Source organism: Mchenga conophoros, linkage group LG4 (genome assembly GCF_057382185.1).
Source record: "Mchenga conophoros isolate Kocher_MC1m ecotype Shallow Benthic linkage group LG4, M_conophoros_male_GT1.1, whole genome shotgun sequence".
Lineage (NCBI taxonomy): Eukaryota > Metazoa > Chordata > Actinopteri > Cichliformes > Cichlidae > Mchenga > Mchenga conophoros.
Window position 1 is genome coordinate 28,617,079 of NC_140529.1, and position 20,628 is coordinate 28,637,706.

At 40.0% G+C, this 20,628-nt stretch overlaps 1 protein-coding gene across 1 annotated transcript; it reads right to left on the minus strand.

Moving 5' to 3' along the window:
- Nucleotides 1–58: 58 nt before the first annotated feature.
- Nucleotides 59–10,046, minus strand: LOC146576348 (myosin heavy chain, fast skeletal muscle-like). Its single transcript, XM_085271542.1, is given in 35 exon segments — nucleotides 59–193; nucleotides 276–479; nucleotides 567–875; nucleotides 995–1,119; nucleotides 1,253–1,418; nucleotides 1,511–1,694; nucleotides 1,787–1,983; nucleotides 2,200–2,318; nucleotides 2,445–2,571; nucleotides 2,677–3,066; nucleotides 3,171–3,261; nucleotides 3,357–3,502; nucleotides 3,595–3,771; nucleotides 3,903–4,145; nucleotides 4,336–4,591; nucleotides 4,695–4,831; nucleotides 4,913–5,036; nucleotides 5,150–5,267; nucleotides 5,350–5,437; nucleotides 5,573–5,646; nucleotides 5,799–6,105; nucleotides 6,193–6,363; nucleotides 6,448–6,597; nucleotides 6,697–6,815; nucleotides 6,901–7,039; nucleotides 7,137–7,240; nucleotides 7,840–7,938; nucleotides 8,230–8,293; nucleotides 8,382–8,673; nucleotides 8,763–8,790; nucleotides 8,975–9,131; nucleotides 9,226–9,369; nucleotides 9,459–9,681; nucleotides 9,770–9,827; nucleotides 10,032–10,046. Coding segments are annotated over 33 exon segments (5,388 nt in total). The 5' UTR covers nucleotides 9,663–9,681; nucleotides 9,770–9,827; nucleotides 10,032–10,046.
- Between the last annotated feature and the right edge of the window lie 10,582 nt (nucleotides 10,047–20,628).

The following is a 20,628-nucleotide window of genomic DNA, read 5'->3' on the forward strand; positions in this document are numbered from 1 at the left end:
GGCATTATTGATCAAGCATGAACAAGAATTTTGAAAAGTAAAGAAGGCTTGTAAAGTACTAACTTACATCAGTGATAGCCTTTTTGGCCTTCTCCTCAGCATTTCTTGCTTCCTGAACTGCATCATCCACCTCACCCTGAACCTGGACAAGGTCAGCCTCCAGCTTCTTCTTGGTGTTCAAAAGACTGGTGTTCTGAATGAAAAAGAAACCGTTTTAATGATGTGATTCTCACTCTCTGATGTGTCAAAGTTCTTGTAAAGTAATGAATACCAACCTGAGAGTGAAGCAGTCCAACACGCTCACTAGCATCAACCAACTCCTGCTCAGCCACTTTGCGTCCTCTCTCTGTCTGCTCCAGAGCGGCTCTCAGCTCCTCAATCTCAGCCACCATCAGACCATTTCTGCGCTCCACCATGGCGACCTGCTCCTTCATGTCTTCCTGTCCTCTGACTGCGTCATCCAGGTGCAGTTGGGCATCCTGTTAATAAACAAACAAAAGATATTATCATTGTTTGCTTGGAGGTTAATTAAAAAACACAAACACACACACAATCTACCAACTCACCTTGAGCTGTCCTTGGACATTCCTCAGTTGTTTCTGGGCCTCAGCAGCCTGTCTGTTGGCATGGCTCAACTGAATCTCCATCTCATTCAGGTCTCCCTCCATCTTCTTCTTGACTCTCAGGGCATCATTCCTGCTCCTGACCTCAGCATCCAGAGTGCTCTGCATGGAGTCAATCACCCTCTGGCTGTTCCTCTTGATCTGCTCCATCTCCTCGTCCTTCTCTGCCAGCTTCCTGTCAATCTCACCTTTCACCTGGTTTAGCTCAAGCTGAATACGAAGGATCTTGGCCTCCTCATGCTCCAGAGTTCCCTTTAAATAAATGTAACAACTGTTACTAATAAATCTCTTAATAATATGAATTGAACAGACTAGGACTAATTTTTTTTAAGGAAAATACATATTTTCTTTTGTAATATATAAATCATTACCTCAGCTTCCTCCAGAGCTGTCTGAATTTCAGACTTCTCAGTCTCAACAGTCTTCTTGGCCTTTTCCAGCTCATGGATGGTCTTTCCAGTCTCACCAATCTGCTCAGTCAGATCTGAGATCTCCTCTACAGAGCAAACACAGCCAAGAGTTTTAGTACTTGGAGCTGATATATGCAAATGTTTTGGCCACAACAAAAGCTGTAAATGAATATAAACATTAGAATCATATCCATATGATCTATAGCAAGATAAGCATACGCTGCAGGTTCTTGTTCTCTCTCTTCATGGTCTCAAGATGATCCAGAGCCTCTTCATATGAGTTCTTCATCTTGAACAACTCAGTGCTGAGAGAACGAGCCTCCTTTTGGGCTCCTTCCAGCTCTGCCTGGCTCTCCTCATACTTCTGCTTCCATTCTGCCAGGACCTAGATTAATTAAAAATTAATTAATTAAATAATTAGTTGTTGTAATGGGTGTAATTTCTCCTTTGATGACAGAGGTTATGTTTAAAATTTACTTTATCAAAGTTCCTCTGCTTCTTGTCAAGGTTGGCAGCCAGAGAATTAGCTCTCTCCACATCAATCATGAGGTCCTCCACCTCACCCTGCAGCCTCTGCTTGGTCTTCTCCAGTGAGGCACACTTGGAGTTCACAGCCTCAATGGATTCCTCAGCCTCCTGCAGGCGCTGGGCAAGCTTTTTCCTATCGTTTAAATAATTTTGTTTTGATTAAGTCTGAATTGGTTGGTTTTAAGTCTGAAAACCAATTTAAACAATGAAAGTATGGTGACTTACTTGGACTCCTCCAGCTCCTCAGTTCGCTGGATAGCATCAGTCTCATATTTGGATCGCCACTGAGCCACCTCACTGTTGGCCTTGGACATTCCTCGCTGCAGCTCAGCCTTGGCCTCCTGCTCCTCCTCAAACTGCTCTCTGAGCAGATCACAGTCATGACGTGCTGACTGAACAGCATGAGCCAGGGCATTCTTGGCCTGTTGAAGTGACAGTTGATTTCAGATTTTGATATTTTATTGTTGAAATCAATTTTAAAGTCTAATGCTGAGAGGATAACAGATTTAAGAGGTAAAACCTTAGAAAGATATTAGAGGATTATCTGTCTCAGAGTTACTGAGTGTCTCTGTAACTGATTAAAACTTGTCTCTGTTTGAAGTGCTGAAATTTAACAGAAGAGAGAAAATATTTCAGACCTTCACTTCCTCCTCAACGTGTCTCTTCAGTTCCTCAATCTGCTGAGTGAAGGCCTGCTTGCCCCTTGTGAGCTGAGAAACAAGAGCTTCTTTCTCCTCAAGCTGGCGACTGAACTCACCTGTAGTTAACACACATGTATTAAGCCCAGTTTGTTTCATTTCACCCACTGATTGGTTGTAGTTTTAGGTACCTGTAAATGACAAATTTCCAGACACAGACTGTTTCTTTGTTATACATCACTTACCATTCTCTGTTTGAAGTCTCGCCTTCTGGGCATTAATGTCATTCAGCTGACGAACATTCTCATCATTTTTGGCTTTGAGTTCACTTAGTTGATCCTCAAGAGTCCTGCACATTTTCTCCAAGTTGCCCTGTCACCAAGTAATGCCATATCCATGTTAACAGTTAATGAGCTGCTTTGGCGGTCCTGAAAAGTAAAAAAGAAAAAATCTGTTCTCTATAAATACTGTCCGCACCTTTGCTTTAGCAACAGCCTCCATGTTGCTGGAGAGGTCATCAATCTCCATCTTGTACTCGCTCTTCTCTTTCTCCAGCTTCTGTTTGACACGCTGGAGGTTGTCGATCTGCTCTCCGAGCTCTGCTACAGTGTCAGCCTGCTTCTTACGGAGAGCTGCTGCAGTAGCTTCATGCTGCAGAGTTGATTCCTCAAGATCACGACGCAGTTTCTGGAACTCAGCCTCTCGCTTCTTGTTCATCTCAATCTGAGCAGCTGTTGCTCCACCAGCTTCCTCGAGCCTCTCGCTGATCTCTTCAAGCTCCCTGGAGAGGTCGGCTCTCTGCTTCTCTACCTTAGCCCGAGCTGCCCTCTCAGCCTCAATCTCCTCTTCCAGCTCCTCAATACGAGCCTAGTTTGAAATTATTTGGATTTATCGATTAGAACCTGAACTAAAGTAGTTTTTTTTAATTATAATGAACAATATTCTTTATGAACACTGGTCGTTAGTGTTACTTGAAGTTCTTTGATCTTCTTCTGAAGTTGAGCACCAAGGGATTGTTCATCTTCAATTTTGCTGAGAAGTTGGCTGATTTCAAAGTCCTTCCTTGGTGTGGAAGAAGAAAGGTTGTACGATCATAGTCCATATGATTATTGCAATGCAGTGTGTGAAAATAAAATTATTTACAAAAAAAGCCCTACTTCTTGATTTTCTCATCAGACTGCTGCTTGTCATTCTCCAGATCCATTATGGATTCCTGGGCCAGTTTCAAATCTCCCTCCAGCTTCCTCTTGGCTCTCTCAAGGTCCATGCGGAGCTTCTTCTCTTGCTCCAGTGAACCCTCAAGCTATAAAGTCATGTCAGTTGATTCAAGTGGTTGGAAAGACAATGATTCAATACTCTTTCCATTAAAAAGCAATATGATTATAATTTTCTTACATCATCAACTTGCTGTTCCAGCTTTGTCTTGGCCTTGGTCAGAGTGTTGACTTTGTCCTCCTCTGCCTGGAGATCATCCAGTGTTTGCTGATGGGCCTCTTGTAAGGCTTTCTTCTCCTTTGTTAACTTGGCAATGGCCTCATCCTGAGATGCCATCTCCTCTGTCAGGTTTTTCACCTAAGAATTGTACAAAGGATGTATTTAAATATAACTTAACAACTATATCTCAGGAAAGAATTAATATATTTTCATTTAGAGGTGTCTTTTAAAAAAAAAAAAAAAAAACCTCAGATATAGATAAATTGAACCTTGTTTTCTGTGGCATGTTTCTCCTTCTCCACTTTGGCCAAGGTGAGCTCCAAGTCATCAATGTCCTTCTTCAGCTCAGAGCATTCATCCTCCAGCTTCCTCTTCTTAGCAGTCAGCTCAGCATTGATTTCCTCTTCATCCTCCAGTCTCTCACTTGTCTCTTTGAGTTTGGCCTCGAGCTGGATCTTGCTCTTAATGAGCCCCTCACACCTTTCTTCAGCATCAGAGAGATTGTCAACTTCCTATAATACATGTTGAACACACAAGTTAGATTATTTGTGAGTCACATTGTCCTAGTGTTTTCTTGATTGTAATTTTAACTACACTTTTAGCAAATAAATAATCAGAGGATGAGACAAACAGGTGGTCCTTTTATATCTACCTTATATACATGAACTACAGGTGCAATGTATACTTTTCTCTACTACTTACTGCAGCCACTTGAAGTTGCAGGTCATTCTTCTCCTGCAGCAGGCCGACCATCTTCTCTTCCAGTTCCTTCTTCTTGGCCAGAGCAGTAGCCAGGTCTGTCTTCATCTTCTCATAGTTCTCCTTCATGTTCTGCAACTCCTTCTCAGTCTCAGCACTCTTCAGAAGAGGCTTGATCTTGAAGTACAGTTTCAGCCATGGCCAGTTCTTGACATTCATGAAAGAACGGATGTTGTACTGGATGGAGAAGATAGATTCTCTAAAAACCAAACATGAGAGTGTTACTTTTAGTGTCGTAGGATCTTAATATGAGGAAGGAAATACAAAAGAGAATACAATAGAGTTTACTATGACAATGTTACCTCCTCTCCATCATCTTCACAAACTCTTTCCTCATGACATATCCTCTGCAGAGAGCTTGAGTCATGGTCACCAGCTCAGCCAGTTTCTCATCTCTCATCTCCTCAAGAGTGCCCAGCAGACCAGCTTTGAAGAACACCTATTTAATCATTGAAAACATATGTATACATGGATATTGAGAGTTTTTTTTTAAAATGTCTATTAATATAACAAAGTGTACCTTTGTGTGCCCAAACATGTACTGTGTGTGATCCACATCAATGGAGCCAAGCAGCTTCTCTGAAGCTTTCTTGTTGTCAATGAACTGTCCCTCAGGGATGACACTGGCATTCAACACTTTGTATCTTCAAGAGAGAATCAGGTTGTTACTTAGATTTTTCTTCCATCATATTCAAGTTTGTCCTTTACAACAACAATGAAACCATTTTTCCTTTCCAATATTGTAATGTGCTGTCACCTCTGCTTGAAGTCACCATAGAGGATTCTGCTGGGGAAACCCTTTCTGCAGATTCTGATGCCCTCTAGTACACCGTTACACCTCAGCTGGTGGATGACCAGGGCGTTCTCCATAAGACCTGAGAGTCAGAAATGCATAATGTTTCAAATCTTTTCTATATTCTTACTGTCATTTTTACAGTTAATATTACTGTGGGGTACCTGGGGTCTTTGTCTCATTGGGAATCAGGCAACGGACAAAGTGAGGATGAGTGCTTCTTAAGTTGGTCATCAGCTTGGCCAGATTCTCCTGTAGATCAGCATCATTAGATAATAGGTTATTACTATTTAAAAATTAGCATTTATTTATTCATTTATTCATTTATTTATTTATTTATTTATTTATTTATTTATTTATTTATTTTAATTATAAATCGATACATACTCTGAAAAGAGCAGACACAGTCTGGAAGGAACCACCCTTCTTCTTACCACCCTTCTTGCCACCACCAGCAGCCTCTGTTTTCATAAACAGTAAATTTCATTATTGGAATTTAATGAATATTTTTCACAGTATACGTATTAGCCTGCAGTATGCACATTATAGTTATTACACAGATACATACTATCTGTATTGGACACGCTAGCTTGTGAGCACTTTTGTTTCTTACCATCAGCTCCAGCATGGGCTGCATAAAGGAAGCACATTAGTTTGTTTGAAGACTTCTGGTAGAGCTGCACAACTGAGTCATTCAGTGGGTCCTTGTTCTTGTCCAGCCAGCCAGTGATATTGTAGTCCACTGTACCAGCATAGTGAACCAGGGAGAAGTGTGCCTCAGCCTTGCCCTTTGCAGGCTTTGGCTTCTCGAAGCATTTGGTCTTGCCAAGATGCTGATCGTGCAGCTTGTTCTTGAAAGTTGTGTCAGAGGCCTTGGGGAACATGCACTCCTCTTCAAGGATGGAGAAGATGCCCATTGGCTGAGAAAATGTCACATGTCATATTAAAATTTCAAGGGAGGTAACATATGCACCCATATGTAAATTTCTTCCATAGTAGCTGTTTACCTTCTCAATAAGCTCAATGCAGGCAGCCAAGTCCATACCAAAGTCAATGAACTCCCAATGAATGCCTTCTTTCTTGTACTCCTCTTGCTCCAGGACAAACATGTGATGGTTGAAAAACTGTTGCAGTTTCTCATTGGTGAAGTTGATGCAGAGTTGCTCCAAGCTGTTGAACTGTAACATTACAAACATGTTTAACTTCATGGCAATACAGTATTTAACATTTAGCAAATGTGGTGAAATGTTTCAAGTGCTCACATCAAAGATCTCAAACCCAGCGATATCCAGCACTCCAATGAAGAACTGTCTGGGCTGCTTTGTGTCCAGCATCTCATTGATACGGATAACCATCCACAAGAACATTTTCTCATAGATAGATTTGCACAGAGCCGAGACAGCATTGTTGACCTGGCAAACAAGAATTTATAATTATACAAAACCATATGAATACAGCTATAATGTTTATAAATATAATATGATTATACAAGTCTCCCTTTTTTAAATTACCTGTGGGACGGTCTGACCTTTGGTCACCATCTCATTGCCAACCTTGACTCTTGGGTAGCACAAAGCTTTCAGCATATCAGCCGAGTTCAGGCCCAGTAGGTACGCAATCTTGTCAGCCACTGTTGGATTAAAACAAATCATTATAATACCTAATAAATACAAATACTTCAAACATTTCTCCATTATAGAAATTTTTCACAATACCCTCATTGCCATCAGGTTCAGCCTGCTCTTCACGCTGCTTCTGCTTGAATTTCATGTTGCCATGATGCATCACAGCACCAGTCAGCTTGTAGATGCTTAACTTCTCTTCAGCAGTAAAGCCCAAGATGTCAATAGCAGTCTGTACGACACAAGAATGAAAGCAACAATTTATGTTATTTTTAAAAACACTTCATTTATAGTTAAGTATACAAATCCAAAGACAAATGCGATTTTACATCTGTTGCAATGAACTCCTCCACATCATTGATGCTCTTCACTGTGATTTCACCCTGACTGACCATTGGATAGTCATATGGGTTGGTTGTGATCAGAAGAGCCTCTGTAAAATGCAATACCGAAAATCAGTGAGGTATTTTTAGTATATTGTTTGCAATCTTTTCAAACATGAAATGGGAAGCAAAGCCTTCAGCCTTTATATTCAGGAGAAAGACATGTTTGTTACTTTGAAGATTCTGCTTAAAAATTCTTCTTTAAATTAGCTTATGGTTAAGAATGGATCAGGTCAGAGTAAAACATCCCCTAGTTGTGTACCCCTGTCTGAGCCTGGGTTTGGAGAGTTTTGGTTTTCTTGTTAAAATGCAATTCTTCTATTCCATCATTGCCAAGTGTCGGCTCATAGGCAATTCTCATCATCGGTTGGGGTTTTCTCTTTAATACTACAGGGTTTATACATTACCATATAATATCTGATATTGTGCAAAAATTAAATTGTATTTTAATACTATAATTAAATAATTAATTAGTTAATATTGATTAATTATAATTAATACACTATATTTTAATAGTACAATTAATAGTCGTTATATACTGGTATACAACATTTAAAAATATTGTTGTTGTTATATGAACTGTCCATATATAGTTGAATTCAATTCAATCAAAGTTAGTTAGTGTCATAAATAATTAAAGTTGTCATACCCAGGAGCTCAGGCTTGTGGCCTGTCATCAGCTGATAGAAGATATGGTAGCTTCTCTCAGCAGACAACTGGAAGGTGACACGGGACTTCTCCAGCAGATCTAAGAACAACAAATTCAGTTGGAGAGTGTAGACATGTCATGTAGACATAAGGCATGACAGACTAACATTTCATGTCAAGCCTACCATTTTCATAGATTATCAAAAGAGTCATGGGAGTGATTTCAATTCTGTTACTTTACTTATTACATAATTTACTAATTATGTACCCAAGTCTTTTTTTTTTGATGTACTGCATTGAACTAAATATATAAATATAAAATAAATTGAATTGAGTAGTTAAGAAACATTTCTAGCACAGATAAGTACAATGTAGACTGGTTCAAACTTACATGTTTCAATATCAGCTGAAGACAGCTTGCCAGTAGTACCGAAGTGAATCCTGATGAATTTACCCTAGAGTGGAAAATCTTTATTAGCATTGTCTTTTCTGAAAGCAAATAGTAAATATCTGACTTACTTTAACTCACTCTTAATTACTTACAAAACGAGAGGAGTTGTCATTCCTCACAGTCTTGGCATTACCGTAGGCCTCCAACAGAGGGTTGGCAGCAACAATCTGATCCTCAAGAGAGCCCTGCAAGAATATATTGTGTTTATGTGAGCTGAAGTTTCTATTTTATTTTTCTGTTGCAAGTAGCTTGATACTAAATAAAGAATCTACCTGCATTTTGCCAGGTGTTGGCTCAGCCTTCTTACCACCAAGAGCTGCAATTGTTGCAAAGTACTGGATGACACGTTTGGTGTTGACAGTCTTTCCTGCACCAGATTCTCCGCTGGGGTTTATGGGACACATTGTCAAATTTCAGCTTCAGTATCTTAAAGTTTTGTATAGATTTTACACACAGATTTGTAATATACTCACGTAATCAGGACAGACTGGTTCTCACGATCTAAAATAAAAGCATACAAGGTTCATGAATCCTGCTTTCATCATTTCTTTAATAACTATAAGGTTAATTAATAAAGTGCTAAGAAACTATTTATTTGCAAGGATTAATGACAACTTCAATAAACTGAAATTTAAGGTAATGTCTATAATTTGTATTAAAACATATTAACAGTAATTGACATTACCAGTAAGCATGAACTGATAGGCATTGTCAGAGATGGAGAAGATGTGGGGTGGAGCCTCAATCCTCTTCTTTCCTCTGTATGCTCCTACACATGTAGCATCATATACAGGAAGCCACTTGTAGGGATTGACGACAACGCAGAACAACCCAGAGTAGGTCTGTATCATAGACAATAAATATCATTTAAACATTTACAGATCAGCATGATACGTTCATTTTACACACAGCAAACATAGGAAAGTGAAAACTTACGTAGATCATCCATGATGCATAACGCTCTTTGAGGTTAAACAGCACAGATGGCTCATTAAGGTGGGTCATCATGGCCATGTCCTCCATCTTATCAAACTTTGGAGGGTTTCTAGGGTGGATTTCATCCTCCTTTACAGTGACCGTCTGAATAGAAAATGTAAATCAGCCTCAACTTTTACAATTACACAGTGCATATTAAACACATGAATTAAGTACATAGATTATTCATCTACCTTTCCGTCGTCTGTCTCAACAGTGGCTTTACCACCCTCCTTCTTGGTAAGTTTGCCCTTGACATACATCTCATCAGGAACAGTCACAAAGAAGGCCGTCTTGGCATCAAATGGAGCAGTCTGGGCTTCAATCCTCTCCCTCTCTGGCTTGCGGAGGTAAATGGCCGCCGCGCCATACTGCTCCATCTCCGCGTCAGTGCTCATGGTGGCACTTTAATCAAGACTGAAAATATGATCGATTGAAAAATAAATCATATGTTTGTTATGCAACCCACAATTAATCTCCATTGTTTTGGTTTTATGGAATTTACCTCAGCTGATGCAAACAGAAATTCCTTGGTATCCTGTGATCCTGTGTATGTCAAGGCACTATAAAATAAGGTTAAAGGTAGATTCATGCACTTTTTATATTGACTTGTAGATTTTGTAAAAGACTTTAAGAATATATTTAAAAACAAAATGTTCACAAAAATGTATCAGTGTGTAAAATAATTTAAGTAACTGATTACTAAAACAAATAATCTATTAACTCACAGCAGAGACATGGCAGAGGAAAATGTTGACTCTACTCACCTGCCTTAGAAGCCTTTCAGTTAGAGCAAACACTCAGAGCTCCTGCTTTTATACACATCGGATCTGCTTCCTCAGCAATTGCAGCTCACTAAGTTTGGTCAGGATTCTCTGACACCTTGCTGATAGATATGGTCAAAAATAAGCTAATGCGTCATTTTCTACACATCAAATTACCATTTTACAGAGGATTTTAATAATAATACGTACAATAATAAATGTATATACATTTAATTTCTTTATTTTATTAAAGAACAAATTATATGCAATAATAATGGCAGATTAATTACATTATACTTAAATGGCATCAACTCAAATCTTTCTTTTATTAAAACTATTTTTACAATCAATATAATTATGGTTCTTATTTTAAAAAAAAACAGTATTAAATGTCATTTGGTTCATATTTCACTGAAAGTATATAAACTGCATTTTTAGGAGATCAGTAATGCCCACAAAATGTCTAAAGCAAATTATAATACTGTATTGCATGGTTTGTAGATTATTTATTCAAATAAATGTTGAAGGGAAACAGATATTAAGTTCACATAGCTTATACTAAGCACATGCGTGTCCTGTTAATGTAATATCACAGCCAGTAATGGATTTAAATTTGGAGAAGTCTTGAAATGTCACTGGTGTTCTGTTACAGAGCATAGAAATCTCAGACATCGGAAATAAAATTCATGGTAAGACTTTCTGTTTATGCCAGACAGGTGTTGTATATCTCCTGGGAAATACATAGGTTTGAATTTTTTGATGTATTGAGTGAGTGCTAAATGATTTACAGAAGAGAAACCCTGTGGTTAACTTTCATTTCCAAGTTTTGCATGGAGTTGGCTTAATATTTGCCATCTTACCAGCAGCTTGCCAGCTTATTTGAAAATAAATCCAGCAAAGGGAAGCGATTTGTGTTTGGCACAAGAGAAAGATGTATTTATAGGACACATTTAGAAATGATATTAACACCATAACCCAACATAAGCTTAATCTTAATTTATGTACTTTCTTTCTCTCTTTTTATTGTTTAATATTCATATTTAATTTGCTAAAAAGTATGGATTTATAGATAAGGGATAAAGTACAAGATGTTGTGCATTTTAACTATAACTCTTGGAATCAGGCAGCAGAGCAAAAAAAAGAAAAAAAGAAATTGCAGAGTAGACACATGTGATTAAGGAGGAGCTATAACCAAAACAGGAAAACAACTGACTTCATCTGCTTCCTTTTAGCCCTGGCATTACAGAAGAGTATGACTCCCTTCCGAACCATTGTATAAATGACCACTTTGCTATCACTTGCTACCCATACAGGCACTAATATTTATGTAATATATATTTGATTGAACCCCGACCACCCCAAATAAAAAAAAATTGTAGGCAGACTTTGTCAGATACTGACCATCAAAAATCATCATGGTTAGATTTATAAATGAATTTAAATACAGTAAATACAATACAGAGATAGAGTTAAAATAATTATTGTGAGTTTGAGAAGGGAGAGGAATAGCAAGGAGTGAAGTCAAGGTTTTGCTGAACCATCTTAACTCCTTCCCTACTCTTTCTTCTTTGCTTCCATGATAATTCTTAAATTTGCTGGTCATAATGTAATGCTATATGGTTCTTTTACAACAAAAGACAAAAGATTGTAGGTTTTCTTTTCTTATCAAAGAACAGTAAGTACAGATGATGTAGTTCCTGTATGTTATGCAACCCTTCATAGAATCATAATCAGCAGGATTAAACAACAAACATCCATGAGTGCATCAGGAAGATGGCCACAACTAATAGTGTACTTAGTGAATACGTCAGGCAGTTGAAACCCAAAAAAGAAGAGGAACAAGAACAGGAACCACCATGGAAGGATGGCGCCTGCCTTCTACCTTTGTTAGAAGAATTGGCTGATATCAAGAAATCCTACCAATGGCTGTACATAACTGGACTGAAATATAGCACAAAGGCACTAATCATAGCAGCACAGGAACAAGCTCCTGGCACAAGAGTCATAGAGACCACACTAAAGGGTGGATCAGAACCCCAGTCAAACTGAATCGCTGGTCGCCTGTCATCCCAGATAGCTGCAGTAAATGTTTAGACGAGAAGGGCACTCTTTTTCACTGTGTATGGAGCTGTCCAAAATTACAGCAGTACTGGAAATCAATCACGCAAACTTTATCTAAGATTGTTGGAGTAAATATACCTGTTGAAGCAAAAATGTGTGTGTTGGGTATATACCCAAAGAATTGTGACTTTAGAAAATGATACTTGGTGCTGAGTTTTTTGTTTTGTATTTTTGTTTTGTTTTTTGTTTTTGTTTTTTTTTTTTGGGGGGGGGGGGGGGGTTGTGTGTGTGTAGGGGGGGGGGGTTGTTTTGTTGTTTTGTTTGTTTGTTTGTTTTGTTTTTTGTCTGTTTCTTTGTTTTTGTTGTTTTTATTTTTCGTTCGCATCTTGCTTTGTTTGTACCCAATGGATTCACTTTGCCAAATGGATCATCATGGCCTTGCCGTATTGGTCCATTTGATCGACCTTTGTTGTTATTATTTATTTTATTTTATTTTCAGTTGTTACAGACGGGACAGACATGACTGAGGGATAGGAAAGGGAGAAAGAAAGATGAAGGAAAAGAAAAACAAAAGGGAAGAGGGACAGTGAGAGAAGGCACTTAAAAAGAGAAAGAAGAGAAAAAAAAGAAAAATAAAATCTCCTGGATCACCTGTTGAGAGAAAAAGAAGAGAAAACAAGCAAAAAAACAACAACAACAGAGCAACATACTAAAAACAAAACCATCACATTAATCTAGCTAAGTGTAAACAGCAGTAAATACGAAATGTTGAATGTTGTTGTGTAGCAAGCAGGACCGACAGCGCACATTGTGCATGGAAATAGCAGCCAATAAAGGTGTAGTTTATGTCTATGAACAGTGGACACCCGTGTGCACCTATTACAAGGTTTCCCCATGTAATAGCCCTGTCCCACAAGGCATGAAGCAGGCATGGAGGAGATCCAGGCCCCAGACATCCAGAGGCCCCAGAGTGCGAGAGCCCAAGGAGGACCACCGGAGGGGCAGCTAAACATTTTCTAACCCCATATCGTCTACCACTGATAGTGGTCTACAGTCCAGAGTAATCCATTTTGTGAGAGAATTTGTAAGATGGTCCGATGTTGACTTACTAATTTTGGTCCTGAAGTCAGTCATTTCATCAAGTTTGGTCTGCCAATATGGAACGCCAGGACTGCCATAATGAATTAATTAAATACACCATTAAATAATTAATTAAATGTGGCAATAATTAATTAAAATTGGAATTAATTAATTAAATAAATAGTTATGACACATGTAATTAATTAATTATTGACACATTTAATTAATTATTTATGTATTTCACATTTTAATTAATTATTGACACATTTAATTAATTAATTATTGACACATTTAATTAATTATTTATGTATTTCACATTTTAATTAATTATTGCCACATTTAATTAATTAATTATTGCCACATTTAATTAATTATTTAATGGTGCATTTAATTAATTCATTATGGCAGTCCTGGCGTTCCATATGCCAACACCTTTTGTTGGAACTCGAATTGCTAGTGCTAACAGCTCCAACAGTTTCTATGCTTGCTGCAACATGTTTTGCATTTAGATGGTACCGTAAGGTGCTACAGTGCTCAAAACTATGCACATTCGAATGCAAAGTGTGATTAAATGTGTTAATATTTTTTTACGCATTTTCAAATAAATTAAGTGCAATTAACGCATTATATGTCCACCCCTACACACCAAAAAAATTCTAATTGGTGGTTTGACTCCTCACCAGAGTGGGTAAGAGAACAGGGCACTGTTGAAATGTTACTATGCAAGTAACCCCAGAGGAAGGGGTTGCTAGAGATCGACAAGGTAATACCACACAACTGCTACGGCAAGGGGCAGCCAGGTCATGAGGGAGATATCATCACCCCCTAAGTATGGTGGAAGAAGGAATGTTGAGTGCAAGAGCAGCCTCTGTTGCCGGTTACCAAGACTACGTGAGGTACCCTCTGAAGGTTTAAGATGTGAATGCAGCACTACGTACAATCCCTACTGTGACCATCATTGAAACCAACCCTCTGATCTACACCACAGCAGCAGCAATCAGATGCTTGACTACAAGATGAGTATGAACAGTATTAACAGTACTAACCCTAACCCATCCACAGGGTTGAGAGGAGAATTATACAATGTTACAGCCCCTGGCTTTAAAGAAGAAGTGAGGCAGACCAATTAGCAACTGATTGGTCACACCTGCACCTTTAAAAGGCTGAGGAACAGTGTGCAGTTGCCCCGTATTGCTTTTGTCTTTGAGTTTTCTTTGTGGAAGCCTGACTCAATTGTGAGATTTACTTATATAATGTTAGTTTTACTGAAGCCTGAAAGGTTAATTTTGATTTCTACTGTTTGAAACCTGAAGTGAAAGCCGTTTGGGTTTTGCTCCTCCCCTGTGTTTTGTTTTATTTGTTTTTCTGTTAGTCAGTTTAGTTAGAAAGTCTTTCTAACTATTATTATTATTCTATTATTTTCTTTTAAGTAGTTAGACACACACGCTTTACTAGAAAAGTGGTTTGGTATTGGTTGTTTGTTGGTTTGGTAATATAACAGCCTTTTAATCTTACCATCATGACACTATCTTTTATGTTACCTTCTCTGACCTCTAGGACTCCTAACATAAGTGGGGGCTCGTCCAGGAGACACAAACAGGGTCCCTGTGTCTGGAGCTGAAAATGTTTTTGGCTTAGGGTAGTCTTTTCATTAGTGTTCAAGTGCTATGTTGGCTATATTTTGTTTGGCATGCTTTTTAGCAGCTCCGTCTTTTGAACATCTTAATAATTGCCACGAGTGGGATTTGCTGCACATTGTGGACCACTTTAAGTTGCAGGTCCCAACACCAGTCCTTAAAAGTGATTTAAAAGCTCTAGTAGTAGCCAAGTTGATGGAAGCTGGTTTGATTCAAGCACCTGATCTGCCTGAGGATTCTATTGTGCCAAGCCAAGCTGCCTTGTTTCAAGAGGACCATAAAGATGGTCACAGTGTGGATGGTGAGGTGGATGAGTGGGGGAAGACAGCTTGTACACTCCCTAGCTATGATCCACTGTCTTCTAGGACTTCAAAAGGCCAAGATGGAGCTTGGCTAAAAGTGTTGTTATGTCTCCATTTGGAGGCTGAAGAAAATGGCCAGGCCAGGCGAGCTCAGCTGGAGCTTGAAATTAGGTGGCTGGAGATAGAGGCAGACAAAGCAGTAAAGCTGCGCAAGCTTGAGATGGAGTCCCAGCCTCTGCTGACTCTGTGGGTTCTACCCCCATGTCTGCTACAGCATTTGATGTCAGCAGCCTAGTGCCAGCTTTTAGAGAAGCTGAAGTTGACTCATATTTTGCAGCATTTGAATGCATTGCTGGTGCTTTGCAGTGGCCTAGTGATATTTGGCTCCTTTTGTTCAGTGCAAACTTTCTGGTAAAGCTCAAATGGTGGTGGCCATTCTTCCTTTAAAAGACAGTCTAAATTATCAGTGTTAAAGCAGATGTCTTGCAGGCTTATGAGTTGGTCCCTGAAGCTTATAGACAGAAGTTTCGACAACAGAGGAAACCTTGTGATCAAACTTATTTGGGATTTGCCAGAGAGAAGGGAATCATCTTTGATAAGTGGTGTCTTGCATCAAAAGCCAATGATTATGACTCCCTATGTGAATTAATGCTTCTGGAAGACTTTGAAAACTGCATCCCTGAGCATGTTGTTTTGTATTTGAATAAACAGAAGGTGGCCAAGCTTGAAAAACACAGTCAAATTTCTAACAGAGTCCCGCAATGAGGTCCTTGGTTGTGGTGATAAGATTCCTGACCCTTGTTTTGAACCTTTCATTTTTGATGGATTGGTGTCACTGACATCTGATCCCCCTGATCGGAAACCAGTAAGTATTTTGGGACACTGGAGGATCCCATATTGTCATTCTCTCTAGCGTCATACCTTTTTCAGCAGAGAGTACCTGTGGTTTCAACTCTGTTCTGCATGGGATAGAGCTGGGCTACGTTCCCAGGCCAGTTCACAAAGTCTATATAAAATCAGACATAGTTACAGGATTTTTCCCTGTTGCCATTTTCCCTGCCTTACCAATAGATGGTGTGGCCATGTTAATGGGGAATGACATTGCTGGAAGTTTAGTACTTTCATGTCTGGAGGTTTTAGACAATCTCCTAAATCAGAAGACCACAGACTTCTTCAGACTTCCTTCCAGATTTCCTAATTTTCAGAGGAGGGTAAACTTTAAACTGAGGAATACAATGTTTTGTTGCTTCTAGATAAGGTAGAGCCAGAGGAGCCTCAGGGGCCTTGAAGAACACATCGCTCCCCTTGACCAGAAAACACTTGTTCTCAGCCCTACAAGCTGACGAAACATTACAAAGCTGTTTCAATCGTGTGGTAAGTGCTGATTAACCCAATAAAGACCAACAAGCCTATATTGTAAAACAAGATGTTTTAATGCATCAGTGGTCTCCATCAGTTGCAGAAAGTGCAGTTAAACAGATTGTTATGCCAACCATATATAGACATAAAGTCTTGTCCCTGGCTCATGCCAGTGGTCTGGAAGTGTGTCACAAAAACGTACTGGGTTTGATTAAAGCATTTTTTTTTAGCCTGGTATGAAGCATGATGTTTCAAAGTTTTGTCAATTTGGTTTACCATACTGCTGGTAAACCAAATCAGGGGATACACTTAGCTCCATTATGTCCTATTCCTGTAGTGGATCAGCCATTTGAACATGACCATGTCATAGTAGACTGTGTTGGACCACTCCATGCCCTCCTGGGTTTTAATTGCACCTTAGAACACACATGCATCAACACTACAATGAGCGGGTGGAGGGAGGTTTGGAGTCTTCTCCCACCCCCGTTCTCTGCGGCCTGCTGGAGCGGGAGGGCTAGGAGGAGTTGGCCGTCCGACTGCGGTCTGGGGTGTGGGGCCTCCCTGCTGCTACGGAGTCGGGGTGGTCTGCCTCTCCCCAGGGTAACACCACCTGGGTCTGGGTGCAGTTCCCCCCTCCAGGGGCAAGGGTACCTAGACCCGGTTTGTAGAGTACGCTTGGGGAGTGTGATCGTGTGTACAGCGTCTCTTTATGTCTGTCTCCACGTTGGTTGAGTGTGGAGTGAGTGCATATGAGAGCATGGGGGGGGGGGGGATGGATGTTTGTGTCTGTGTGTGCCTGTATGTCTGTGTCTATATGTCAGGCTGGGTATCAGACGCCACCTCTCTGGGGACACCTTAGGCCCTCCAAGGTTTGGAGGCCTATCTCCACCCACCACCACTTCCCCCGCCGGTGGCGGACTCCCTCAGGTGTCGGTGCGTTGGTGGTTCTTTGTGTCTGGGGGTGAGCGTCCAGGTACACACCGGCTCACTCCTTGGCGGCCGCTTATCGGGGCCTGGAGCCTGGGGCTCGCTTGGGCCCCTTCGGAGGTGGGGTGCCCCCGGCCTCTCGGCCTGGGGCTTGGTCACTCAGGCACAGCTGGGGGCCGGCGGAGCTCATGGGCGCGTCACTGCAACTCCCCCTGGCTTCTGCTCCGCGGCTGCTGAGTGAACCCTCATCTGGGACTCTCCTCAGCTCTTACTGGAACAGTGGCGTGGCTGCCCCTCTGTTGGTCTTCCATGGTCTCTTGTGTTCTGGGGGCCTCTGGATGTCTGGAGTTTTGATCTCCTCCATACCTGCTTCACACCCCGGAGGACGGGGCTGTGGCCCCCCCACACTCCCTAGCAGATCGTTACATGGAGAAACCTTTGGAATACAAGCGCGCTGATCCACACAGGTATGCACACGGGTGTTCACTGCTCGTAGACCCAAATTACACCTTTCTTGGCTGCTACCTCGAAGCACATCTGTCCTGCGTGCTGCACAACAACATTGAATATTTAGTATTTACTGCTGTTTACACTTAGCTAGATTAATGCGATGGTGTTGTGTTTAGTATGTTGCTTTGTTTTTTTTTGCTTGTTTTCTATTCTTCTCTCAACAGGTGATCCAGGAGATTTTTATTTTTTTTCTCCCCCCCTTTCTCACTGTCCCTCTCCCCTTCTGTTTTTCCTTTCCTTCCTCTTTCTTTCTCCCTTTCCTATCCCTCACTCATGTCTGTCCCGTCTGTAACATCTGAAAATAAAATATAATAAATAATAAAAACAAAGATCGACCAAATGGACCAATACGGCAATGCCACAATGATCCATTTGGCAAAGTAAATCCATTGGGTATTCTTGTTGGTCTTCAGACAACAATTCTGATGGCTAAAGAACCAAATGGGACAGGCAAAAAAAAAAAAAAAAAAAAAAAAAAAAGACTGTGTTGGACCACTACTGAGAGCAAAGTCTGGAAATCAATATCTGCTTACCATCATGTGTGCTGCTCTACGTTTCCCTGAGGCACTCTGCAGTCTATTTAGACTTACAGGCCAGTGGACACTCTTTCAAATGCAGCAGTTAACTCAGATGACAAATCTGTGAAGGTAAAAAGATATCTAGGAAAGAGGGTATTGGATTTTTTTAGCCAGATTGTTTAAGAGTGTTGATGGAGAAGTATAGAGAATGTCAGAAAGGGCTGGACTGTGTCTGGAGTAAGCATATTATAGAATGCCAAGAGAGTAGGATCCTTGTTTGCAAAGGTGATGGACAGGCTGACAGATTAAGTCAGGCAGAAGTCTCCATAGACCAGGGGTCGGCAACCTGCGGCTCCTTATAGTGCGGCTCCGTGTGGTTTGGGAAAATAAATTAGAAGTATTTAGCTGAAGTGTATTTTATTTATGTTAGTTCTTTTTTAACTTGTAGTTCTAAATTGGAAGATTATTGTGATATTGAAATATAAAAATACAATTATATTCTTTTATTTTTTCATCGCTCAAAATAATTGTCACACTCGCAGAAGCCGGTGTACCCGCCAAAACGCCATGCATTTATCGAGACTTTCAACCCCAGGTAGGCCAATTATGGACCTTCGGATCCATGTTATGTCAGCAGCTGTTCTCTACCGTGAACTATGTTAAAAACAAACACTGCTCACGCCTCACAGATGAAAGCTTACTGTCCTGCGTAAAGATGAAAGTGACTACAGCCCCGATTTGCAGAGGCTGTGCGCAGAGGTTCAGGAGCAGAAGTTCCATTGTAAAGATACCACGGCAGACCTGACGATGTTTGCGTGAAGATGCTTTTCAGCATCTCTTTATTGACCACTTTTCACACACGGTTGCTGTATGCATACAGCCGGCTGTAGCTTTTCAGCTCACAGCCCGACACACACCAACACAACAGCATAGATAGCACAGACGTTAAGGCGGCGAGGCGTGCTGCTCAGGTGTGTCCCCTCCCCTGCAGCGGCATTGCAGACCGCACCCGACCACACACATTAACCTGGTAAAATACATATTTAGGCAGAATTTTGCAAATATCTATTTTTCATCTTTTAGCAGCATAGTGCTTTTTTTCCCAATTATTTTTTAAAAGTCAGGTCAAGGCTCCAAAAGGCCAAAGGCGATATAAGGGTGGCGGCTCACAACAGTTTTTGTTTGCTACATGGATCATTTTAGTTCAGCGTCTTTCCTTTTGTTATATTTCTTTAAGAGTTCAAAATGTGTTAATTACATAAATAAAATGTAATTTTCTCTGTAGCACTTCTTTGATTTCATAAGCAACACACCTTAGTTGTTCACACAAAGCATAAAGGTAAAAAACAATATATACAGTGTTATCTTCATTTTAGATGTCAAAATGTATTTGCAGCTCCCAGTGTTTTCTTTTGCGTGGAAACTGGGTCCAAATGGCTCTTTGGATGTGAAAGGTTGCTGACCCCTGCCATAGACTATGATGTTGGTAGATGACTGTTTGATCTGTAGTGAAAAAATAGGAAGTGGATGGAAGAGAACCTGGAAGTACACTAAAAAGAAATATAAAATTCAGTAGAACCAACCAACCAACCAACCAACCAAACAAACAAACTAACAAACTAACTAACAAACTAACTAACTAACTAACTAACTAACTAACTAACTAACTAACTAACTAACTAACTAACTAAACGTGTGAATGAGAAGAAGACAGATGTAACAGTCTTTGGGCCTTTGAATGTTAATTTATCTGTAGTCCAGTCTCTATGTCAAGTATTCCAGTCTAGCTTCAGTATGTGTTGTTTTATCCTATTTCTGTTGTATCCTATGAATATATTGTCTGCGTGTCCCTCTGTTTTTTGTCATGTTTTATCTATCTAGGGTAGTTAGTTAGATAGATAGATAGATAGATAGATAGATAGATAGATAGATAGATAGATAGATAGATAGATAGATAGATAGATAGATAGATAGATAGATAGATAGATAGATAGATAGATAGATAGATAGATAGATAGATAGATAGATAGATAGATAGATAGATAGATAGATAGATAGATAGATAGATAGATAGATAGATAGATAGATAGAGATTTCTTCTGAGCATGAGATGTGCCGTGGGGGAGATATCAGATTTTATTAGGGGCCTGTATAATTCATTTGATGACTGCCCATTTTCAGTTTAGGTAAGCTCTACTGCATGATT